This window comes from Aspergillus ruber, assembly GCF_000600275.1.
Source record: "Aspergillus ruber CBS 135680 unplaced genomic scaffold scaffold00005, whole genome shotgun sequence".
Taxonomy (NCBI): domain Eukaryota; kingdom Fungi; phylum Ascomycota; class Eurotiomycetes; order Eurotiales; family Aspergillaceae; genus Aspergillus; species Aspergillus ruber.
The window spans coordinates 392,383-416,252 of NW_024467301.1; the positions used below are offsets into that span (position 1 = coordinate 392,383).

General features: G+C 49.3%; 12 protein-coding genes across 12 annotated transcripts; 6 read left to right on the forward strand and 6 right to left on the reverse strand.

Annotated features, from left to right (window-relative positions):
• The first annotated feature begins 646 nt into the window (after window positions 1–646).
• EURHEDRAFT_298346 (putative MFS alpha-glucoside transporter) lies at window positions 647–2,733 on the forward strand. The gene is made up of 2 exons (XM_040778261.1): window positions 647–1,128; window positions 1,213–2,733. The coding sequence occupies exons 1-2, from the start codon at window positions 802–804 to the stop codon at window positions 2,620–2,622; spliced, it is 1,737 nt and encodes a 578-aa protein (XP_040641237.1). The 5' UTR covers window positions 647–801; the 3' UTR covers window positions 2,623–2,733.
• A 111-nt stretch (window positions 2,734–2,844) lies between these two features.
• Window positions 2,845–3,846, reverse strand: echA (enoyl-CoA hydratase echA; the record flags this gene model as incomplete). The annotated part of the gene is made up of 3 exons (XM_040778735.1): window positions 2,845–3,440; window positions 3,502–3,639; window positions 3,693–3,846. 3 exons carry the CDS (start codon window positions 3,844–3,846, stop codon window positions 2,845–2,847), a joined length of 888 nt encoding a protein of 295 aa, XP_040641238.1.
• A 509-nt stretch (window positions 3,847–4,355) lies between these two features.
• EURHEDRAFT_375383 (Rer1 family protein) lies at window positions 4,356–5,181 on the forward strand (the record flags this gene model as incomplete). Its single annotated transcript, XM_040778736.1, has 4 exons — window positions 4,356–4,424; window positions 4,553–4,670; window positions 4,748–5,044; window positions 5,102–5,181. 4 exons carry the CDS (start codon window positions 4,356–4,358, stop codon window positions 5,179–5,181), a joined length of 564 nt encoding a protein of 187 aa, XP_040641239.1.
• Window positions 5,182–5,795: 614 nt separating this feature from the next.
• EURHEDRAFT_450782 (class I SAM-dependent methyltransferase) lies at window positions 5,796–8,687 on the reverse strand (the record flags this gene model as incomplete). Its single annotated transcript, XM_040783903.1, has 8 exons — window positions 5,796–5,925; window positions 5,974–6,315; window positions 6,370–7,651; window positions 7,704–7,778; window positions 7,839–8,104; window positions 8,161–8,177; window positions 8,227–8,358; window positions 8,430–8,687. The coding sequence occupies 8 exons, from the start codon at window positions 8,685–8,687 to the stop codon at window positions 5,796–5,798; spliced, it is 2,502 nt and encodes an 833-aa protein (XP_040641240.1).
• A 710-nt stretch (window positions 8,688–9,397) lies between these two features.
• Window positions 9,398–10,922, reverse strand: EURHEDRAFT_513430 (zinc-dependent alcohol dehydrogenase; the record flags this gene model as incomplete). Its single annotated transcript, XM_040786166.1, has 9 exons — window positions 9,398–9,579; window positions 9,631–9,887; window positions 9,955–10,005; window positions 10,060–10,153; window positions 10,217–10,297; window positions 10,356–10,377; window positions 10,445–10,526; window positions 10,579–10,630; window positions 10,691–10,922. 9 exons carry the CDS (start codon window positions 10,920–10,922, stop codon window positions 9,398–9,400), a joined length of 1,053 nt encoding a protein of 350 aa, XP_040641241.1.
• A 753-nt stretch (window positions 10,923–11,675) lies between these two features.
• On the reverse strand, window positions 11,676–12,915 carry EURHEDRAFT_409775 (ADP-ribosylation factor family protein). The gene is made up of 5 exons (XM_040781185.1): window positions 12,522–12,915; window positions 12,419–12,457; window positions 12,274–12,357; window positions 11,858–12,181; window positions 11,676–11,792 (listed from the first exon to the last, which is right to left on the reverse strand). Exons 1-5 carry the CDS (start codon window positions 12,594–12,596, stop codon window positions 11,766–11,768), a joined length of 549 nt encoding a protein of 182 aa, XP_040641242.1. The 5' UTR covers window positions 12,597–12,915; the 3' UTR covers window positions 11,676–11,765.
• A 360-nt stretch (window positions 12,916–13,275) lies between these two features.
• On the forward strand, window positions 13,276–15,638 carry EURHEDRAFT_375387 (putative chromatin remodeling complex subunit (Arp8); the record flags this gene model as incomplete). Its single annotated transcript, XM_040778737.1, has 4 exons — window positions 13,276–13,318; window positions 13,393–13,471; window positions 13,542–13,938; window positions 14,004–15,638. The coding sequence occupies 4 exons, from the start codon at window positions 13,276–13,278 to the stop codon at window positions 15,636–15,638; spliced, it is 2,154 nt and encodes a 717-aa protein (XP_040641243.1).
• A 488-nt stretch (window positions 15,639–16,126) lies between these two features.
• On the forward strand, window positions 16,127–17,704 carry EURHEDRAFT_450178 (uncharacterized protein; the record flags this gene model as incomplete). The annotated part of the gene is made up of 2 exons (XM_040783866.1): window positions 16,127–16,388; window positions 16,452–17,704. 2 exons carry the CDS (start codon window positions 16,127–16,129, stop codon window positions 17,702–17,704), a joined length of 1,515 nt encoding a protein of 504 aa, XP_040641244.1.
• A 488-nt stretch (window positions 17,705–18,192) lies between these two features.
• EURHEDRAFT_409778 (dihydroorotate dehydrogenase 2) lies at window positions 18,193–20,294 on the forward strand. The gene is made up of 3 exons (XM_040781186.1): window positions 18,193–18,280; window positions 18,419–19,000; window positions 19,059–20,294. The coding sequence occupies exons 2-3, from the start codon at window positions 18,485–18,487 to the stop codon at window positions 20,184–20,186; spliced, it is 1,644 nt and encodes a 547-aa protein (XP_040641245.1). The 5' UTR covers window positions 18,193–18,280; window positions 18,419–18,484; the 3' UTR covers window positions 20,187–20,294.
• A 64-nt stretch (window positions 20,295–20,358) lies between these two features.
• Window positions 20,359–21,585, reverse strand: EURHEDRAFT_473532 (triose-phosphate isomerase). Its single transcript, XM_040785371.1, has one exon. The coding sequence runs from the start codon at window positions 21,338–21,340 to the stop codon at window positions 20,534–20,536; it is 807 nt and encodes a 268-aa protein (XP_040641246.1). The 5' UTR covers window positions 21,341–21,585; the 3' UTR covers window positions 20,359–20,533.
• On the reverse strand, window positions 21,567–22,532 carry EURHEDRAFT_298754 (uncharacterized protein). Its single transcript, XM_040778263.1, has 2 exons — window positions 22,249–22,532; window positions 21,567–22,172 (listed from the first exon to the last, which is right to left on the reverse strand). Exons 1-2 carry the CDS (start codon window positions 22,257–22,259, stop codon window positions 21,728–21,730), a joined length of 456 nt encoding a protein of 151 aa, XP_040641247.1. The 5' UTR covers window positions 22,260–22,532; the 3' UTR covers window positions 21,567–21,727.
• Window positions 22,533–22,540: 8 nt separating this feature from the next.
• Window positions 22,541–23,567, forward strand: EURHEDRAFT_409782 (RpiB/LacA/LacB family sugar-phosphate isomerase). Its single transcript, XM_040781187.1, has one exon. The coding sequence runs from the start codon at window positions 22,823–22,825 to the stop codon at window positions 23,303–23,305; it is 483 nt and encodes a 160-aa protein (XP_040641248.1). The 5' UTR covers window positions 22,541–22,822; the 3' UTR covers window positions 23,306–23,567.
• The last annotated feature ends 303 nt before the right edge of the window (window positions 23,568–23,870 follow it).

Genomic DNA, 23,870 nt, shown 5'->3' on the forward strand with positions numbered 1-23,870 from the left:
TCTTTTGCTGCCACCCAATGATTCTGCCTTGTCTCCCCGCATAATCACGTGAGATTGATGCAGTGAGGTCTGTAACACTTACTTGGAACCCGTAGCAGCGCGAAGCTTTTATATTCCATAGTATAAGATATATATGGCATGATTTAGATTGTATCAGAGCCCCTTTAGAGGGAGTTACTGTACGATATGTGGTTTCCAAAAGCATAATATGAACAATCTTGTAATCTTGGTGTCGACATGCATCAGTCAGACCGTATGTATGTGGTCAGCTGACAACATAGTTGACAGCGCCCTTGCAGAAACTCACGTGCCCTACAAGTGACATGGTGCTCTGTATCTCAATCCAGAAAGCGATCTTTTAATCTCCAAGATCTTAGAATACCAATCAAAAGATACTTTGATCCATTCCGACCGCTGTCATGCCCACACTAACGGCTTGGCTGCTGTTTTTCACGGCCAACAAAAACTGTGTGTTATGCTCGACCACTGAATATTTCTATTCTTTTATATGTCCTTCCATCTCTCGTCTTCTTTTCCTATTTTCCTACTCTAACCATAAAATAGAGAAAAGAAGCAATGCAACGGTGCTACTACTGACCGCTGTAGTATCCATACTACTAGTGGGGATCTCCACTGACTTGGGCGGGCTATCATAAATTCCAAGCGAGACCAGTTCCAGTTCTTCCGTCCACATTGGCTCCCCCGTCCGGTCCTGCTTCCCTCTCCCGGTCAACCTTCCCCTGATTTTCCTCCGCCGCCGTTCCCCGTTCTGTGCCTGGCAATTGCTTTGCTTTCTACAGCATGGCTTCCCCAAAGGCACAGGACGCAATTGCGTCCTCAGAGGAGCCGGTGTCGTCGCCTCCGACTCCGGACCACCGCAATTCCACGTCGTCTATGAGCAGGATGGTTCAGGATGCCAAGGCGGCCACTGATAAGGAACAGAAGATGACCTTGTTACAAGGCATCAAGACCTATCCCAAGGCAGTGGCCTGGAGTGTGCTTATCTCTACGTGTATAGCAATGGAGGGCTACGATATCAGTCTTGTGAACAATTTCTACGCGTTTCCGGCCTTCAATCGCAAATATGGTGAGCAGATGACAGATGGTTCATATCAGGTACCGGCTCAGGTATGTCTTTCCTCTTTTTTCTCCCCCTATCCTTTAATGCGTTTGTAGGAAATAACTGACGAAAAGATTTTTTCTACCTTCTAGTGGCAATCGGGTCTTAGCAATGGTGCCTACGCCGGAGAAATCATCGGTCTTTTTATCAACGGATGGGCTTCGGAACGCTTCGGATATCGATATACCCTTATTGCTTGCCTGCTTTTGGTCTGCGCATGGACAGCTATCTTCTTTACAGCCCCCAACGTCCAAGCCCTGCTCGCCGGTGAAATTCTTTGCGGAATCCCATGGGGTGTCTTCCAGACCCTCACTGTTACCTATGCATCTGAAGTGTGTCCCGTCGCCTTGCGAGGATATCTGACAACTTACGTAAATTTCTGCTGGGGTCTCGGGCAATTGATTGGTATCGGCGTGATCACGTCGATGTTGCCTCGGAATGACGAATGGGCATACCGGATACCGTACGGGTTGCAATGGATGTGGCCGGTTCCACTGATAATCGTGATCTTCTTTGCTCCCGAGTCGCCGTGGTGGCTTGTCAGGAAACACCGAACGGAGGATGCTAAGAGCTCGCTGCGACGTTTGACCAGCGTCAAGAAGGATTCCGACTTTAACGCCGAGGAAACCGTGGCAATGATGGTCCACACGACCGCCTTGGAGGAGAAAATCACAAAGGGAGCTAGCTACCTGGATTGCTTCAGGGGAACAGACCTGCGCCGAACGGAAATCGTCTGTATGGTCTGGGCCATCCAGAACCTGAGTGGGAATTCATTCTCAAATTATTCGACTTACTTCTTGGAACAGGCGGGATTGGCCACGTCCAACGCGTATGCATTTGCCATGGGACAATACGGAATCAACATGGTGGGCGTATTCGGTTCCTGGCTCCTTATGACTATGGGAATAGGCCGACGCTCCCTATATCTCTATGGCCTTTGCGGCCTTTGCGGCATGCTCTTCATCATGGGATTCCTAGGCCTTGTCCCAGAAGCCCACCGAAACGAGGCATCCCTCGCCACAGGCTCCATGATGCTTGCGTGGGCCCTCTTCTACCAACTAACAGTAGGAACAGTCACCTATTCCCTCGTGGCGGAACTCTCCACCCGCCGCCTGCAGATCAAAACCGTCGTCCTAGGCCGCGCCCTCTTTAACATCGTCGCCATCGTCTGCGGTGTACTAACCCCCTACATGCTCAATCCGGGCGCCTGGGACTGGGGCAACTACGCCGGCTTTTTTTGGGGTGGCATTTGCTTCCTCTGCATCGTCTATACGTTCTTTCGTGTCCCAGAACCCAGGGGCCGCTCGTTTGCGGAACTCGACATGCTCTTCGAGCAAAAAATTGATGCGCGCAAGTTCGCAAACACACGAGTTGATGTTTTTGGTGAGACTATCCAGGGCCAGGTTGTCAATGAGTATCAGACTCAGAAGGCTGCAAGGACGGATGTGGCTCAGTTGGAGAAGGATGCCGAGTCTCCGAACTCGACGAATCCGACGAAATGATATGATGCGTTTGGTATGCGATGTGATGGTGTATGACCATGAACAAAAGCATTGGCATTGGCATTTTCTTTTTACATACTTTTAATACCTTTCTTGTGAATAATTCATTTGCCTGTATATAATTTTAATATCCAAACATGCAATAGATGAATGACACTAATGATAATAATTGCTTAGCTTGATGTTCCTGCTGGACCAGACCAAATGTCGCTATATACACGTTTACTCGTGACTCCACTCGGGCTTCTTCTTCTCAGAGAAGGCCTTCATTCCAATCTTCTGATCCTTCGTCCCGAAAAGACTGTGGAACAGTCTCCGCTCATACTCAACGCCCTCCTTGAGCGGCAACTCCTGACTCTTATTCACAACCTCCTTGCCCGCCAACACGGCAATTCGACTATAACTCGAGATCTTCGCCGCCGTCGCAATTGACTTCTCCAACAACTCATCCTTACCCCCGTCAACAACCTGCGACGCAAGACCCCACTCCCCGGCATTCTTTCCACTGAAGTTGTTCCCCGTCAAGACAATCTCCATCGCCCTGCTCTTTCCAATGGCCCGGGTAAGACGCTGCGATGCACCGGCACCGGGAATAACACCCAGTTTGATCTCGGGCTGTCCGAAGGTAGCGGAGGAAGTGCAGTGTAGCATGTCACACATGAGGGCGAGCTCGCAGCCTCCACCGAGGGCGTAGCCGGAGACGGCGGCGATGACGGGTTTGCGGACTGCGTTGGCGAGGTGGGACCAGGGGGCGATGAAATTTTGGGCGTAGGCGGAGGAGAAGGTCAATGGTTCCATTTCTTTGATGTCGGCGCCGGCTGTGAAGTGTTATATCAGTAATTGTTCGGTTGGGCAGACTAGACGAAGAGAGGGACATACCGGCAAAGGCCTTCTCGCTACCGGTGATAACGATGGCTCCGATGTCTTTGTCTTCTTCGTATCTGTTCAGGGCATCGTTGAGTTCGGCAATGAGAGTGGAGGAGAGGGCATTGAGGGCCTTGGGGCGGTTCAGAGTGACTGGATCCCTTGTTAGCACCCTTACAAAATGGCTGATGAAGGTGATAACACACCCAGTCCAACATTGGGCTTCGGGGTCTCGGTGAGAATAGTCTCGTAGCTCTTTGCACCAGTCGTCGAGAATGTCCTACTCGCTCGGTTAAGGTATGATGCCGAGGGCACGACAGGTTTGACGATGAAGAATCTCGAGCAGCGTTGGGCAAACATAATGATATAGTAGTAAGTAAAAGGAAAGTGCGCTGTGTCAATTTCACCAGGTCAGAGTCAGTCAATCGAGGGTGAGGAGAGGGGGTGATATGGGTTACTCTGGAACGGAGCAGAGGTATACAACAACCGCGGCGGTCCAGGCGGCCCGCAAATGACCGACGGCAGCCGCCGCAATTCCGTGATTTTGCATTACATCATGAGCGCCCTAAAATCATGTGATTTAAAGTCATGTGACAACTGAAAGCGGACAAGCGCGATGGGGCGCAGCAGCCGTACCTGGATGTGGCTGGTGTAAGTGACAGCCAACGACAAACCGCGACAGTGGACACTTTTTTCCTTCGCTGCTTCCTGCTTACATTCGTCTCGCCGTATTCCGTCGTTGGTCAGTGTTTCGGCCTGTATTTGACCTTGTTCTCCGTCGCAATTGATTCTCTGGTCCTTGTCCTTTTCCTCCCGTACAGCAGCAATCTTGAGAGCAACCGCTTGTTTTCCATCTCAATTTCGCAGCCATGGATGTCCCCGAACCCGAACAGACTCCGTTTATGGCAGTGACGGCACAGACCTCGAAGCTGAATAGGGTGAGTTGCAGTGTACTGTTGATTATTGGCATTCGCTCTTAACTTTTTTTTTGTCGCGGGAACTGCGAGTGTGGAAACGCGGCGCATGATTTCCAAGTCCGGTGCTAATCAACGATGTGGTCCTTTAGCAATATCAAACCTATCTCGACGCTTCGACTCCCTTCACTGCCTATCGCTGGACTGGAACCGCTGTCCTCCTCCTCCTCTTCTTTCTGAGAATCGTTGTTGCCCAAGGATGGTATATTGGTATGGCAATTTATCCAAACCCAAACCGCAAGTGCTTCCACCCGTCGCAACCGTTAACTAACAAAGAACCTCTCTAGTTGCCTACACTCTCGGGATCTACCTCCTTAACCTATTCCTCCTCTTCCTGCAACCCAAATTCGATCCCTCCCTCACTCAAGACGAAGGCCTGGAAGACGGCGAAGGCGCCGGTCTTCCTACCAAGCAGGACGACGAGTTCCGCCCCTTCATCCGCCGTCTTCCCGAATTCAAGTTTTGGCACTGGGCTACCCGGGCTATTGCGATCGGTTTCGTGTGCTCGTGGTTCTCTATCTTTGATATTCCGGTGTTTTGGCCTGTTCTCGTGGTTTACTGGATTATTCTTTTCGTTCTGACGAGTAGGTGTCCTTTTTTGTGATGCTTATAACTCGTCCGCATTTGCTAACGTTCTAAAGTGCGCCGCCAAATCCAGCACATGATAAAATACCGCTACGTTCCCTTTTCGTTCGGAAAGACCAAGTATGGCCGATCGTAGGGGCTTCTACCGGTTTGACTGATAATGCGGATATGGATACTTGAAACGGTCCGTGTCTTCACATTGGAAGCTCTTTCTTCATATTTGCCAGTAATTCGACTCTCCGTATTCGTTGCGACTCTCCTAGATCTTTATGGACATAATCGAAGCGTGTGAAAAGGGAGTGAGTTTCGCTATGTATCTCTATTGATTGATGATGACCGCTTGGGATCTGAATCTCATGAGCCTACTTGCTTTAATTACATGTATACGATTCCATTTTATTACATTTTTCTTTGACTGTTAATACCGTATATGTGTTTCAAACTATGTTCATGTGTAACATTGTTTTGAGTCCAAGTCGGATTAGTGAAAGGAGAATTAGCTGCATATGCATGTCATACATTGACATCAGCAGGGGCTGCTCTATAAAAAAGTGCACACCTATTCTCTTATAGAAATCTAGTCATCTTCATCGTCAAACCCAGGTATATGAACAAGAAAGGCCCAAACGCCAGTTTATTTACACCATGCCCTTAAATATCTCACGGCCTTGTAACGAAAAAAAATAGTGTAACGCAGATCAGACCATTAACTCGAGTTTCATAATAGATAATCATAGAAGCAATGTAAGACTAAAGCTCGAGGTGGTCAACGCTCGGTCGTTTCTCATCAAGCGAGAACGAAGAAATCCCTCGGTCTGTAGAGGGTTTCCGAACCTCCTTGGTCTTCGTGCAGATCCAAGTCGAGGCGTACATATTTACACTTGTTCTTCGTTAGCATAAAAAAAAGTTTCTCCGGGTGTGGACTTACCGATCGATACATGTGCCCTGGAACCTTGCCCCGACACGACGAGCAGAGAAACCATTCTCCTCGAATTGTTTGATGTACCATGGCTCAATGCTGGCAGAACGAAGGAGGATACGACCGCCCATCTTCAGGGCGTAGTTTAGGGTCTGGGCTTGGGAAGAGGCTTCCACGCCGTCGGTGTCGAACCAATCCATGGAGTCCATGACCACTGCAATGGTCAAGCTGCGAGGAGTAATCCGCTTGATTACTTCGTTGATCTCATCAGTGTGGATACGGAGACCATCGAAAGCACCTGGCGACGAAAGCTTCACGTGGGCTCTAGGAGAAAGGTAGGCGGGATGGCATCTTTTTCCTGTTAGTTTCCTGTGGGCCAGAATTAATAGGCACCATTTGACTCACTTTCTGGAGAACTGGCCTTGAAGACACAGGAAGTAGAAGTAGTTGTCGTTGCTGATCATGGTGTCCTGGACCACCGGATCCAGAGTGTCAATAACATACTCCCAGATTGACTGTCCACTGACATCCTTGCTCTGCTTCATGTTTTGGTTGAGACCATTTCGCTTGTAGTAGTCGTCAATGATCATATTTCGCTGGTTTCGTGGAACACCAGCAGCCTTCCACGCAAACCATTCGGTTCCCACCACAGCCCAGTGAAGTGGGCGACTCATGAGAACTCGACGGATACGAGGCCAGATAGCGCGCTGCTCAGGCAGGGTCTGAGCTTCACATAACTTCCGCACTTCGCTCTCGAGACCAAAGACCTTAAAGATGTAGCGGACCATCTTGATTGCATGACGCGACCCACCGGACTCGTAGAGTCCTTTTCCGTGAGAAGATGTGAAAACATGAGTGTGCTCCAACCAGTACTGGAAGGCCTGGCTGGAAAGATGAGGACTGAGCTTAGAAACGAGTAGTTGACGGAACTCAGGGTGTTTTCCTTCGCCGAAGATCTTCCATACATCACGGTGTCCCAAGGCAGTGAAGCTGGCAACCTTAAGTTCCAAAAGGTGGTTCTGGTTAGGGTTCAAGTCTACAGCGTGAACTCTGCGGGGGCTGTTCTGCAAGTAGTCTAAAATATTGTCACCAGCGCTGGTGATGGCCAAGATCACATCATCACGGGTGATATTCAAAAGTCGATGGTCCACACGAGGGTCCTCCCAGTTGAAAGCATAAATGTACTCGTTTCCAAACTGTGTGTGCTTGGGGAGCAGGTCGTTGTAGAAGATCCGGTAGTGGTGGTTCTGGTAGAATGCAGATGGAAGCGGAAGGTTCGAGTCTAGGTTGATGATGGCTGATTCGTAGGCCTTGGATCGAATCTCGCGAGCACTCTGCTCATTTGCCTTCTCCACCTCCTGTCGGTGGTTGGCGGGGGATAAGTAAGGCGACTCAGTGAAAGAAGCGTCCAACTTTTCGATAGCGTCATTACCGGCGGGGCTTGACACAACATCCTTCTGACACCCGATGAAGATGTAGTAGGGAATGCCTCCAAGGAGGTAGTTACGCTCACTAGCTGAGATGACAGTCCCAAAGCGGTATTCCAAGTAGTCACGACGAGCAGCCTCGAGCGACACACGATCCAAATCGAACCAGGCACGCCAGAATAAGCGCCCAAGCCAGTTGACATGACGGTTGAAAGCGCCACCGATGTAGTTGCGGGATGAGACATCAACAATGCTTTGGACTATTCCCGCAAGTCAGTTCCTGTACTGGTCTTTGTGCATGACTTGACTTACCGTAGAAATCGCAGACACCAAGAATTCCACTAGTCTTCATCAAATATGTTAAGGAATCGACGACACTATAGTAGTCTGCCAATTGAGTGAGAATTTGCCCTCATAAGATATCGAGGAGCCTTCCACTGTGCTTACCTGGGATCATGGACAAGCTGTAACTCATAGTAGCCACATCGGCACCCGAAATAGCTCTGCTAACCTTGGTCCGAGGGTCGACGTTTTCAATTTCTGGGAGACGGAAAGTCCGCACATCTTGACAGACAACAGAGACGTTTTTCCATCCGAGTCGGTGGAAACGCTGGCGGGCGATATCGCAGAGCGAAGGGGAAAGGTCAACTAGGTAGACATGCGAGAAGAATGAGTCGACGGGAAGAAAGGCAGCCATAGCTTCGATGTTATATCTATTATCTTTGTCAAAATAGGGGAATTCGAATGCTCAACCGTTTTCAATGCTCACCCTGTGCCACCGCCCATCTGAACAATTAGTATCGTTTTTCAAGAGATCAAACGGGAGAGATCTTACGTCAACCCACACAGCCTCTCCATGCCGGAGCGCCTTGCTTTCCACCTTGTGTTTCAACTGAGCAGCAACAAGACCTAACATGTCCTCCCTACCACAGAGAAGACGCTTCCTGGTGGCATCGTAAACACCCGCCTAGAAACACGACTCTGTCAGCGAAAAGAGAACATAGCAAGTAAGACATGGGTACTGCTTCGAATTCGTACCTGGGTTTTGTAGAAGCTCTCCAATGCGTCTTGCTGACCGTCACCATTTTCATGGGGTTTGAGAAATGAAGCGTAAATGAACTTCAAATAAGTGAAAATTCCGCTATCGTAATCGATTTTCTGCTTCCGGAAGGAGAAGAGAAGAATCGCGGCCACAAGGGCAAACACCAAGAATGCCGTGCCTGCAATGTAGGCATACTGCCGGTCGACGCCGTTCAGCAGCGAGCCAATAGGACTACTACTGCTGACAAGGTCCATTGTGTAATGGAAAAGAAACACTCAAAAGAAAGAGGAGGAGGAGAAATATCGTGGTTAGAGGGGAAAGATGAGAAGGAAGAAGAGAAGAGTAGAGGAGGGGACGAGACGCTTTCTTTTGAATCCAATCCAAATGCTATGAGACGGTACCGTACCCTCTAGAGAGCACGAGCACCTCACTCTCATCCAGTCCCACAACCATGACCCCTCGATGCTATTTCTCCGGGTCTAGCAACTCTCATTCTCCCAAAGCTTTGGAATTCCCCCAGTGGACCGCACCGTCATATCCTATCAGGGCAACACATGGGTGGCGATAAGATACGGTGCAGGACGGTTTAGGAGACGACGATCCATCCTGGGGTGGGGGAGGATCATAGAAGCTATTCTTGTGGATGCGGCCGAAATTGGAAACAGTGAAGCATTGGGGAAGTAGAGGAAAGAGACGGGCAAGTCACAGCCTCTTACGCGGTCATGTGTCGGCCATGGGCCTATAGAGAATGCGGACGGTGCGGGACCAATCAGAGGGCAGTGTGCGGGCACACTTCCACTATGAGGTCTGCGGACGGTCAACCGAGAGTTTGTATGGACTCATAGTTACAGTCAGTGAGAAGGCGCAATGGAAAATAACGGGTGAGAACGGAGCGTTTGTTTGCCATAGTTTGTTCTCAATTCCTCAAACCGAAGTGGTATCTGCAGTAGTACCAGTAACATAACTATGGAATCCTCACCACGGCCCGCCCATCAATTTCACCTCGTTCTAATCGCTGCAAAACCTCGTTAATCTGGCTCAATTCGAAGCATTCAATATGCGCCTGGACTCCTTTTATCATGGTCATCTCTATCAATTCGTTCATCTCTTCTGGAGTCCCGGCGGAATTACCCACAATTGTCAACCCTAGCAATGTTAACAATGCACCAAATCCATTTTCCAATTGCTCCTACTCACCCTTGGCGATCATGTCGAGCGGAGTAGCAGGTAGCCTAAATGGCGTACTCGGAATACCGACACAAACCAACACACCCAGACGGCGGAGCAGACGCATACTTTGCATGTACGCCATCTCCCCGTGAGCGGTGCATACCGCGGCATGTGCACCTAAGCCGGATGTCAGAGACTTAACCCCACTTTCAACATCGTCCGTTCTGTAGTCTAAGAAGCAACTAGCACCTAGTGAGAGACAAAGTTGCTTTTTATTTTCGCCGCTGTGCATTGACAAATCGGTTAACCAACCGAAACTGCTCAACTATGCGATTCATTTGGAATGTGCACCTGTCAATGGCGATCACTTTCAACCCTTTCTTTACTGCGATTTGTATTCCCCTGGTCAATCAGTGTTAGTTCCTAAGGTAGCAACAGGGATTCCGGAACAAGTACATATGCCCTAAACCTCCCCCGGCTCCAGGCAGAACGAGCCAATCACCCAGTTTGGTCTTGGTCTTCATAATAGAAGAGTACATAGCAATGCCAGCTGCACTTATTTAGCCACTTATGGGTCCTGATAGAATCTTAGAGCCAGGCAGAACATCCATACCACATAGAAGCGGCGCGGCTGTATCCGAAGGAAGCTCAGGAGGGATCTTCGTCACATGGATTGCAGGGCTGACAATATACTCTGCACTTGATTAGTGCCTTGCATTTAACAATAGTAGTATGCCAGAGGTTGCACTTGCGTTGAAACGTGCCGGGGACATTCTGCAACATGTCAGATATCGTCCACATGTACTCCGTATATACTCCAGACAAGGAAAGAAAAACCTACTGCACCAGCATTTCTCTGATAAGGACATGCAGTCTGATTTACTGCGCAAATCTCACAGCTTAAGCAAGCGCTATATAGCCATCTGTCTCAGGTTAGTCGCCTGTAATAGTACGCAAACTAAACTTCTTTCTCGCCTTATCCCAACTCTTTCCCCCATCCACTTTGTCTCATCAAGTCCTGGGCCAACTGTCGAACAGAAATTAATTAACATGGTAGTTTTGAATACATCCGGGTATAATCACCGACCTCGGACAACCTTCCCCACTCCCTCGTGGCCTGCCACGCCTGTCAACATAGGCGTCTCCCCGCGGACATTGTGCACATCTGAATGACACACTCCAGAATATTCAAGCTTCACCAGAATCTCCCCTTCTCCTGGCGTTGGAACAAGACGAGTAGTGCTTATCTGGAGCTGGGCTGTCGGGGATGCACCAGTTGGTGGGAGGACAGCAGCGATCTGGGTCTCGGGGATTTGCATCGTTATAGTCGTCAAGGTTTATAGTATTTTCTGATAAGCAGCGATTGAACAGAAACGAGGAACAGAGTTGAGTAGGAGCTGTACTGGGCCGTGCTTGGGGCGATGCCTCTTGTATCCTGGGCGTTGTGTACATGCATGAGCATCAGAAGAGGGGTTGCTCTTGCATCCACCGGTGCTTGCAGGGATGATTGGGTCAATATCTGCATATTGGATGGTACTTCATGACACTGATATGAGAGAAGTAACTATAGATAAGACAAGTAGCTGTCCATTCAGGGTTTTTACTCGTAGTACATGATATGTATGGAACCTGTAAAAAGAAATAATTTTAGCTTACAGTCAACTTATCTGCAGTCGAATTGTTTAACTAGATACTAGCTTAGTAGCAAAAATATTGTAGCTACACGTCGCAACCGATGCATTGTGACTCTATCTTCATAAGCAAGCTTATTGGGAATCATCACTGTCCCAATCAGTGTCCATCGTAGCCCATGAGCTATAGGCCCAGTAAAAGAACATATAAAACGGGAAAGATAAAGAAAATAAAACAGAAATCATTGAACCAGCACAATCCATAAAGCTTTGCTTGAACAGGTCGACTTCTGGCTCCACGAATCATATGCAACAATGCATGTCATAACAACCAAACCAACGATTAGGGATATTAAAAGCATAGGGAAAAAGCTGTCGATGTAAAAACACAGACTCAGTAACAGAGTCAGGAAGAAATGAGGACAATGGCACCTCACGTACCAGAGGAGGCACCCCCGAGTCCCCGAGCGGGTTCTGAGATGAGTATATCGAAGAAGTGAATTTATATCATGACGCAAAAGACGCCGGCGTTTATGCGTTGTCCGACTGAATGGTTTGCTGCGTGCACAGGCGAGGTCAGCAACCTGGCGATGTGCCTCCTACAGATCGAAAAGGGAACTTACCACCAGCCAATCCATGCCTTCGTCAAGACCTTTACCATCAATAGCAGAGCATGCGACGATGCTCCAGTTTCGGTCCCGCAGCTCTCCAAGCTTCAGGGCTTCTGAGATCTCGCCAGCGCCCTTGGCACCCGGTTGGTCTTGCTTGTTGGCAAATACCAAAAGGTTGGCATCGCGGAGTTCCTCCTCGTTCAACATAGTAGCAAGTTCATCGGCTGCGGTCCCCAACCGTTCAATATCCGTCGAGTCGATAACGAAGATGACCGCAGCAGTATTGGCATAGTAGCATCGCCAGTATGGACGAATCGATGTTTGGCCTCCCAGATCCTACAATTGAAAGACACCGTGTTAGCAGCCGTCGCTTGCATTTTCATTGTCCATAATCAAAGCATTGATATAATGCAGGTAAAGCGACGTACCCAGACATTGAAATTTAGATTTCGATATGTCACCGATTCAACGTTGAAACCAATAGTAGGTATGGTCGTTACAACTTCGCCGATCTGTCCAAAGTGAGACATCAGTTCATCATTCCTCAATAACAAGAGCCGTCAACCACCATACCTTTAAGCGATAAAGAAGAGTCGTCTTTCCGGCATTATCCTGTCCAGAGAAATTGATCAGCACGGTAAAGGTCTACTTCGTGTCGACCTTCCATTCAACTTACGAGTCCAAGAATGAGAATCCGGATTTCCTTCTTCGACCAAAGCAAGTTCCATATTCTTGACAGAGAGGCGCCCATATTTCTGTATCCGGTTTGTAATAGAGAGGAGAAGGGTGTGAATAGTGAATAGCAGAAGTCGGACTCGCGATCGGTGTCTTGACAGGAGATGGCTGCGGAGATCCCAAGGAAAGCGGTGGCGGATTGAGTTGTGGAGGGAGAGAACGCGTTCGCAACTGCCCTTAATAAGAAGGGATCTCGAGTAGTTATATAGGTCAGAAGTAGAATGAAAGTGATGGTGCTGGATAGAGAGGAATCAACATAACCAAACTGTAGGCACACGAGATCATGGGGCTGACTAAACACTGCCTAGTGGCGCTGTTATTTTTGCGGGCGGCGGCGATCGGGGCCCTGGTCCAAGCTTGCCGTTTGGGATGGAAAGGGAAAACCGATGGGAGAGTGAGGAAAGAGAATGGAACACATAATAATGGAATGACCCTGCGGAAAGGCGCGCTTCTTTCTCTCTTCACCTTCTCCTGTCCACCTCTCAATTGTCCACCATCACCACGTGCGCTTCTCATCCCATCCTTTAGGAAAATAATTCCTTCCGCTCAACTATTATCGCTTACACTCATGGCGTTCGTTATCTGAAGAATCGCACCAGTATCGTCACTCTCGCTCCGTTACGCCTTGCGACCCGCCTCATTTCCGCCATATTGCTTCGGAGTCATCCGACGTTCCCTCCAGAAGAAAGAACACAATGGTCGGTAAAAAGTCTGGAAAGGCTCTCCTTCGGGATGAAGGTAAGGATCTAGTCCGGCCCCGAAAGTTATGCGGAGTTGAGATACAGGGGCTGATGTCTTGAAACTTGTCATAGGTCTTGAGCGAACCGATAATAACATGGAATTATCGACCTGGCCTGTGGTACCTCCAATTAATCAGAAGAATTACTACACGTACGTGCTTGAACCTACAACCGGTGTCGCTTTCATGGCTTTCTCGCTGACTCCTGGTTCTATGCTCTAGCGACTACCTCAAGAGAGACGATCAGTATCTCGCATTCCGACTACAAAATGAAGAGAATCGAAATCGCATGGCCAAAACGGCCAAGGACCGGGACCGTGCACTTGCGATGAAGGGGAACGATGCAGAAGCGGACGCGGATCTGGATGGCGACACGAACATGGAAGATGGAACTGAAGAGACCCAGGAAACAGCTGGCTCCAAGGTCATTGTCATGCATCTTGGCAGTCAGAACTTACGAATCGGGTTGGCCAGCGATGCGCTACCAAAGACTATCCCCATGGTCATCGCGAGGAAATCTGCTACCAGCGAATCTGAGGACCAAGAAGAACCGAATCCGAAGAGGTTGAAGATGGAAGACGGCTCTGAACTGGAACCAGAGAAGATGTTTGGCCAGGAGGTTTGTTTTGCGTTTTTGAGAATAAATCCTAGGGTTACACTTACTGACTGTGATTTCTGTCATAGTTTTCTTCGCAATACTCGACCATGGCAGCCGACCTGAAAGTCCACATGCGGCAGAATAAACGCCGGACCCTCCCCAATTCGAAGGAAATGGTTGTCAACTACAACCGTCGAACAGTACCTGAGACGATTTCGGAACACAACGACCCGATGCGTATCGAGTGGACGGAGCTCAATAACCCTGCACCCGAATATATCACTGGTCAAGATGCATTAAGGATACCGGATCTATCGAACCCTCGCTATAAACTCTACTGGCCAATGCGACATGGGTGGTGCAATGAAAAGGACTACGACAGCAAAAGAGTTCTGTTTTTGGACATTGCCCTCATTCTTGAAGAGGCGATCAAAAACCAGCTTGGCCTTACAAGCAAGAAAGAATGGCCGCAGTATTCATGCGTCTTTGTAATACCGGATCTCTACGAAAAGTCCTACGTGACTCAGGTACTTGAGCTGCTGATGAGAGAATTTGCATTTTCTCGCGTCTGCTTCATCCAAGAAAGCCTGGCAGCTACCTTTGGCGCTGGATTCACATCCGCCTGTGTGGTAGACATTGGTGCGCAGAAGACATCGATATGCTGCGTGGAAGAAGGCATGTGTATTGAGAACTCACGCGTCAACCTGAAATACGGTGGCGCCGACGTTACCGAAGCTTTTATCAAAATGATGCTGTACGACCATTTCCCCTATGCTGAGATCAATTTGTGGCGTAGGTACGATTTCCTGCTAGCTGAAGAGTTGAAGAAGAATATCTGTACCATGAACGAAGCCAATGTCTCGGTACAACTTCACGATTTTCATCTTCGTGTTTCTGGGCAGGACACACGGAAGTACACGTTCAAGGCGTACGATGAAGGGCATCTGGCCCCAATGGGCCTCTTCCAAACCTCTACCTTCGACAATTCACATAAACTCAAGGGTCGGAGGACATTGATTGAACGCTCGGTTGACATCTACGATGGTCAGCCGAATGATCCGGTGTCTGCAGCTCAATCCGAGATCTTGAATTCTCTTGCTCCGCCAGCTACCAATGGACATGTGAATGGAGAGACCACATCAAGAATATTAGACGTCCAATCAACACCAAGCCGCTCACATCATACCAATGCCCTAGGCCGCGTTCAAGATCTTGAAGCTACGCCTCGATCATCTGTTGCTGGCTCTCCTGCCCCGGAGGCAACTATTACACCACATGGAGGCGGAACCAGCACCCCGGCTGTTGGTGGACAAGGCGCAGGTGCATTAACATCTCGCACTCCAACTGTTGAGGAACGAGACGATATTATTCCAATCCTTTCGTTGGACAATGCAATCCTTACCTCCATCGCACACGCTACTCGTGGAGAAGAACGTAAAATGCGAGAATTCATGGGAGGTATCATGATTGTGGGAGGCGGTAGTTTGATCAATGGTTTTCACCCATTCCTCGAAGAACGGTTGAAAAACCTACGGCCTGGGTTTGCCAAGGAGATTATGATTGGTACCCCTCCGAGAGAGCTTGATCCGCAAGTCGTTGTCTGGAAGGGTGCCAGTGTGTTTGGAAAGCTGAACCAAACGAATGATAGTTGGATTGGCCAATTGGAGTATGATCGCTTGGGTCACAGACTAATGGCCTATAAATGCATGTGGGCTTGGTGATTTATGTTTCGTTTCTTATTAAGTTCGGGTCTGTTTAACTATGGAGAACGGGTTTCGGTTATTGGTATATGGCATTGACGTTAGTTAGCTTTTCTCTGTAACAAAACAATGCAGTGCAACTGAAGCTTCTGATATGCAGGTATCATGGTTAGAGATTTGGCATGTTATATCATAATTTGAACAATTGATATAGGAGAACCTATGGAAAATTCTATTTTCCGGCCTCTCGATTCACTAATTTTAGGCGGTAGTGTTTGGCAGAATAACAAGTCCAGTCTTCTCTCCGCGGCATTCGCGCAACAGAGACCTCTTTGTATCCAATCGCTCTTATTTTCTGAAAACGCCTGTGCCAGGGACAGGAGTGCAAGGATCATATATTACCCCAGTCCTGGCTGACTGGCTCAACTAAAATCTCTGGATTTCTGCAGAGCACCGCTCATTGAAGCGTCTCCCACCATCTGAACTCTACACCGGACGATAACATCAAGATGTCCAAGTCCAAAAGTGGCTCCTCTGGGGGCTACCACCAGGAGTACATTGCTTCTACACGCTATCGGAATGATCTCCCTCCTCCAGACATGCCCCCAAAGTTTCTAGAGATCCCACATGAGGGGCTCGAACGGTTTCTGACGCCAGGCTTTACGTCGAACCTGGCTCGACGCGAAGAGCCGAATATCGATGTCGATGCGGAAGGTGGAATGCCAATTGATCTTGTCGGTATCCCAGGACTTCATCTGGGTGATGAGAGTGGTGAGTAACTGAATCCCTACGTGTTCACTCATTTGCTTCACTGAGCTAAAATATGGTGCATAGCTATCATGGCTCCCGAAAACCCGCAACCTCTTGACCCAGCCGACCTCCCGCTTCTCATGAATCTGGAACAGCTGAAGAATCCGGCACCGAAGAACACCAATGTCAGCTTCCTGCGACGAACTCAGTACATCTCAGCTGGTTTACGTGCCCCTGATGGTGGCTCTAGGCCTACTCCGACAAGAGTGAAGCCGCGTGAAGACAAACACAAGAACCAAGATGATCCGACCTATATTAAACGTTATATCCAGAAGGGTTTCGATACCGCCTACCCGGAAAGCAAGCATACTGGCGAAGAGACCGCAAGCAAAATCAAGGGCCACACAGCTACAAAGGCAGAACACGATGCATGGGCAACCCCTGTTCATCCGGATAACCCGAAGCTCAAGCCTGTTGGTTTCTACCCCATCATGCCCGATTTACAAGGGTTTCCGGACCCCGGTGGCTTTGTTCAATTCAAATTCGACAAGGCGCCTGTACAAGGCATCTCAGGGAAGCGCAACAAGACTATGGACGTTGCTGTTCTCCTTCCGTCTGCCCCCGAAGAGCGCGTTTGCCAGGAGCATGCTACTAAGGTGGCCCTGCACAAGACAAACCCTAACCTTTACCCCGACCCGGGTCCAATTCCGTGGGACTACGATCTTTTCTTGCCTGATAAGAACGAAGCAACACAGAATGTCATATCCAGTCTTGACATCTTGAATCCTAACCGTGACAGCCCTGAATTATATACTCACAATGGGCCTGATGACACTAAGTTCCACCGTTTCGACCGCTCTCGCACATATGCCACCAGCGCACAGACGCTAAGTAACGACCACAAGCAAAGAGATGTCGCTTTGACCCTATTCGATCCAGCACAGGTAGTGGAGGATCAGCAGGATAGTGCGCCTTCCAAACAAAAAGCTGCCTACTATTACCCGATCCTAGGCAAGACCCGTCTTAAGCCTGAACGTGCGCGTACTATTGCGCAAGCAGGATTGGCACCTACAAAGCCGAAGACAAAGGAAGACCAGGTTGATCAACTTCAAGTGGTCGTCCGCGACCCGGATGAAGCAGAGGTTTATAAGCGTGCTTTGCACCGAGCAGCCATTGATCCCAAGTTTGCTGATTCCATGCCTCCTCCTCCGGCTGGTGCGGATGACGAACAAGAGGTTCTCGAGGAGGAGAACATTGACGGGGATGAGAGAGGACAGGAAGAATCGGGCGAAAGGGAGCCAAGTCCTGATCATCCTGAGGAAGCAGACGAAGAGTAAATGCCCCGGCTTCGCTCTTTTTTCTTTTCTCTACGTTTTGGCGTTGGTATGGGTTGCATTTATGTCAAAGCTAATTACATTTTCGGAGCACATACCCATGTATCTCTTCAATTTTAACAGATCATCATATAATCAGTTTAAAACTTGTCAAGCGAGACTTCATGCTGCTGCAAATAGTCGTGGAGTCAGTCCATTGGTGTCGGTGTTAAGGGCAGAAAACGATAGGCGTTTGGTGCCACGGACATGGCATTTCAATATATATACTTTGTTGCCTCATAATTATCAATCCCTTTGCCCATTTGTATAACACAATTCGAAGGAGGAGAAAGGTCTATCTGATAGTATATGTATACCGCACACCGCCAGGAAAAGTTCTGCTGGCCCAAACTTCCGACCGCCCGCCGGCCTGACGCAAGAGAAAAACAACCGGAAGCGGAATAAAATATAAAATCGCATCGAGATTGATTCCTCTCCTCATTGCGACTTCATACGAAGTGCACACATTTACATGGAGGGTGCTTGCTGCTCTTCCTTGCTTTGCTTAGACCGTCTGAATTTGTGGGATATATTGCGATTGTAAGTTCCCCGAGCCTTTTTCTGTTTACTATGCTTCCTTGATCGGCTTCACCGGCTAGGGTACGTACAAGCATGGGATGGCTATGTCATGCGTCAATAGAGCCTAATTTTCTGTATAACAGACTAACAAAACCCCAGATACTCACTACGCATTGATAGTTAGCCAATGGTTTCTGCTTAATATTAGCGCTCGTGTTGTTCATAATGGTCGCAAGCTCTGCCACCCTTGCTTTCCGGTTTGCGGGCTTAAGGGCTCGCGCTCTTCCGCTCGCTCAACGATCTCCGATTTGTTATAGTCGCGCTGCTGTACAAATACGAAGCTCGTTGAGGTGCTACTCATCGAATGCAAAACCCAAGACGGCCGAGAAGGCCAAGGAAGCCGTTAAAGAGACCGCTGAGGAGGCTACAAAGGAGGCTAAGGAAGCTCCCAAAGAGGCCCTGGTACCGGCGCCTGCACCGTCTCCTAAGAAGGGAGGTCGCCGGTCTAAGAAATTCTTCCGTACATCGTTGGCTTTGGCTCTATTGGTTGGTTTTGTCTACGGGTCAGACACCAGGGCTAGCATTCACCGGTTTGCGGTGCCTCCGTTGATCCGGCTGTTGTACCCTGATGCGGAAGAAGCGCATCATTTTACTGTGGAGACATTGAAGCAACTCCACCGATTTGGTCTCAATCCCCGGGAGCGTGGAAACCCGGATGGTGATGGCGCATTGGCGACAGAGGTTTGTTTCCAAACACACGAAAGTTAGGCCGTGAATGCTCAGGAATTGTCTCGTTTAGGTTTTTGGATATACGCTCTCCAACCCTATTGGTATCTCCGGTGGCCTTGACAAGCACGCGGATATCCCAGACGCGCTTTTCGATATCGGACCTGCGATCGTTGAAGTTGGCGGAACGACTCCGTTGCCGCAAGAAGGAAACCCACGGCCGCGTGTTTTCCGTCTCCCATCGCAACATGCAATCATCAACCGGTACGGTCTGAACTCGAAGGGCGCGGACCACATGGCAGAGGTTTTGCAGGCGCGTCTGCGTGACTTTGCGTATGCGCATGGCTTCGGGGAACACGAATTGTCTCAGGAACGTGTTTTGAACGGCGAGGCGAACGTCCCGCCAGGAAGTCTGGTGCCTGGCAAACTGCTCGCGGTACAGGTGGCTAAGAACAAGGCCACGTCTGACTCGGACATCGAAGCTATCAAGCGGGACTATGTGTACTGCGTCGACCGTCTGGCTAAGTACGCCGATATCCTGGTGGTAAATGTGTCGAGTCCCAACACCCCTGGTCTCCGTGACCTTCAGGCGACGGAGCCTCTGACGGCCATCCTGAGTGCCGTGGTTGGTGCAGCAAAAGGCGTGGAACGTAAGACCAAGCCGTTCGTGATGGTCAAGGTCAGCCCGGACGAGGACGCAGACGAACAAGTATCTGGCATCTGCGACGCTGTGTGGGGCTCCGGCGTTGACGGAGTCATCGTGGGTAACACAACCAACCGGCGCCCGGCGCCGCTACCCAAGGGAAGCATTTTACCAGAGGACGAACAACCCATAGTCAAGGAAACAGGTGGTTACTCCGGCCCCCAACTGGCCGACCGCACGGTTGCGTTAGTTGCACGATACCGCGCACTATTGGATATGCCAAACATGCCGGAACTGGAGAAGCGCATGCAAGAACAAACGGCGACGGCTAAAGAAACAGAACCAGACCGCGAGAACGTACCGGCGGTGGGAGCCGCAGAGCCCGTGGACAAGTATGGTCGCAAGACCATCTTCGCGTCTGGGGGTATCACGAATGGAGCACAGGCGCGGGCTGCTCTGGATGCAGGGGCTTCCGTGGCGATGATGTACACAGGGGTCACGTATGGGGGAATAGGCACTGTGACCCGTGTGAAGCAGGAGTTGAGACAGCAGAAGTGATTGCTCAATCAGTGTTGTCAGCTGTTTGTTCTTGCTCACCGCTGCTACGTCGAGAGCTGTAGCTGTAGTGCTCTCTCGTCCGAGTAAAGCAATAAACAAAAAGAGAATAAAAAATTTGAAAAAAAAAAAATCTTCAAGCTCATCTGACATGCAAATAAAGCTTCAACTAGCCCCAAATAGGTGAACCCGAGCATGTGGATCAATCTGGACCATTATGAATAACATATCTAGGGAATGTTGTATGTACCAGTAAATCCATTGTAAATTCATTGTAACGCATTCGATACCATTTACACCGACATGACAACATGGGACCATCATCTATAAACAGTAATCCGCGAAAGAAACTACAGAGTCTTCTCCACCTCTTGAACCACCCTTCGGACGCCGTCAATCTCATGTGCAAATCTCCCCAGAAACATCCCATCAACTGCCTTCCCCAGACCGCCCGCTCCCCACAATCCGGGACCCGCGCTTCCCCCATACAGCACCCGCACCTCTCCTTGCCTACCACTACCCCCAGACTCCCGAACCACATTACGGATGCCTTCTACAACAGCGGACACATGGTCCACGCCCGCAGGCACGGGCTTCCCAATCGCCCAAACCGGCTCGTAGGCAAAAATCACCGGCGCATCAGCGGGTATAGCACCGAGAACTGGCCTTACCTGTACAGCAACTTCCTCGATAGCCCGTGTTATCGCCCGATCCCCCGCGGGGACCGTAATCTCCCCCACGCAAACTAGCGGGATTAGCCCATGTTCACAAGCAGCTTTCGCCTTCTTTGCGACCTCGTCATCCGTCTCGTGGAAGATGGCGCGGCGTTCTGCGTGCCCGAGCTCGACGATTGATACGCCGAGATCGCGTAGGGCGAGGGGGGAGACTTCGCCGGTGTAAGGGCCAAGGGCTTCCCAGAAACAGTCTTGGGCACCGAGGAGGAAGGTGTCCGTGGCGTTGGCTTCGCGGAGAATCTCGGCGCAGGGGTGGATGGTTAGGAAGTCAGGGATGAGGGCTAGGAGGAGGTCTTTTTTGTTGGAATTGTTGGAGTTGGCGCTGAGTTCGAGGAGGCCGCGGAGGTAGGAGAGGGTGCGGGAAGGGGCGAAGTACATCTTGAGGGAGACGATAAGGAGGGTTTGGGGGAGTGTTGGAGGCATATTGGTATCAACATAGACTGTATATATCTGTACAGATTGTGGATGGTATAGAGTAGAAGGTTAGTAGAGATGAGTATAGATTCTGTTCGCTATATAGATCTGCCACATCGTATGTGTGTATACTTGGCCTGTAGTGCAGCACGTGAGCGTGGGGGTCCCGTGACTTCTAAAGATATGTATGGGGCATGTGTACAGAGATACGCAGAGCCATTGTGCAGCATTCAGATGGAAACAGTCAAATCTGGTCCTGCTCTTAGCCAAGGACTGGTCTCATCTGAGTATACTTGTGCCTATACTCTGTACTGGATAGTGACTGATGTCATCATCGGAATACACAGGAACCGAACTCAAACAGGCAACTACGATGCTATACACTTGTCTACGAAGTCATCGGAAGCGATTCCTCCAATAATTACCGTGTATACACCCCCCTTCCCCTGAGGAAGGCAACATTCCGTGCCCCTCAACACACCTCAGAGTAGCTCTGAATCCCCTCTCCTCTTCTTGTCCATTAAAACGATTCGATTCCATTCCTTGAATTTGAAGCTTTTTTCCAATATCGGCCGTTCTGGAGGAGACTGGCCACCAATGAGACGGTGGATGGGATGAAGTAATACAATTGACGACTGCACCATACCCTAAAGAGTATGTAAGCGCAATTGAACGGGCAACTCTATCTATATTGGGGTCGTAATTGTAGGCTGGGCTGGATGCCGTGATGATATAAAATCCGGTTTTGTTTGCGATGCGGGAATAATTAGCATCAGTCCACTGTACATGGTAGGATCGTTGTCTGTCTACCGAGCATAACGTTGAATGCCACTTTGTACACCTACATAAACAGTCCAATTTTAGTGTCTCCTACTACTAAAGAGGAAAGCCGTTTGCACATGACCATATCGACCTACCACGAGTACATGCTACCCCATAGTAGTACATAGTAGTACACCTAGGAGTACTGCATTGAGTATCCCGAGATTCCGTAGAAACTGCAGATGTCCCGAAACGGCTAGTGCAGTCTCTCATTACGACCCTGTATTAGCGAGTCCCATCCTGGTGTATATTACCGAACCATCCAACTTAGTTATATTCTCATTGGCTAGCTCCCCGATGTGCATGACGCCACGGCGGGGCTGTGGCCGAAACCAGTAGTCGTTGAGCATCGGACATTCCATACTTGTATATGCAACTCAGGCATCTTTGTTGTTTGGCATCAGAATTGTTTGTGGTTCCGAGAAGAAAGGGACGAAGTTGAGACAAGAACAATGAGATTCAGGAGGGGTGAGTATGGTCAGGCCCAGCTATTTAAGGGCCGTCAATGTCCCCTCAATATCCTCATCATCACCATAATCATCATCCAAATCCTCTTCTCTCCCGGACCTCTGGATTTACTTCCGATCTATCCACTTTCCTTTTACAGTCCACTTTTTTTGTACTGATTATCCACCCTGTCTTATTAATCTCACTCTCTATCTATACAAAATGACCGACCTCCAGCCCCTCCGTATCGTCTTCGCCTGCGATGAAGCCGGCCAACCCTACAAGGAAACCCTCAAAGCCGCATTCGAAAAGAACCCCCTTGTCGCCTCCATAATCGACGTCGGTGTCGACTCCACCTCCGACAAAACCGCCTACCCACACCCTGCCGTCGCCGGCGCTAAACTCATCCGCGAAGGCAAAGCGGACCGTGGTCTCTTCATTTGCGGAACCGGTCTGGGTGTTGCCATCTCCGCAAACAAAGTTCCCGGAATCCGTGCCGTCACTGCCCACGACTCATTCTCCGTTGAGCGGTCCATCTTAAGCAACGACGCTCAGGTGCTCTGCTTCGGCCAGCGGGTTATTGGTATCGAGTTGGCGAAGAAGCTGGCTTCGGAATGGATTACCTACCGCTTCGATCCTAAGAGTTCTTCTGCTGCTAAGGTCCAGGCTATCTGTGACTATGAGGCAGAGCTCTCTGCTCAGTAATGCGAACTATGTGTACATGTGTTAACAGACATACGATTACGTTCGAAGACTTAGGCCTCGTTTCGTTGATAAGACTCGGTCTGCGAGGTGATTGTATAGATACGACATTCAGATGGTGCCATTTTCAGCCCTCTTCAACATTTTGATTATTAGCGTTATGATACCACGACTATGATGAATTTGGCTGGCTGAACCTTACTTTCTTCCGTATATAGTTAAAGATATTTCAATATACAAAGTACATGTGCTAATGTGTTCCGAATTATTTTCTAGAATTATTGTAGCTTTCCTCTCCAAGACCCTGTAATATACGGTCGTCTACTCAGTGAGGGTTGTCGTTTGGTGTTTTGTAAGCATACTAATATCCTCTTGTTTCAAATTTCAAGTGTTGCTGGGAACCACGGAAGTCGTTATTCCTGGTCAGCCGGGCCATACGGGAGGTTGCCCAGACCGTATTCTTTTCAAGAAACAGATTAATGATTCATTATCCATACATTGGAAGAAAAATCGTTTGGGTCCCAATCACCACCAGACCGTCTCGGAGTGGCAGTTTTCTTGAAGGACA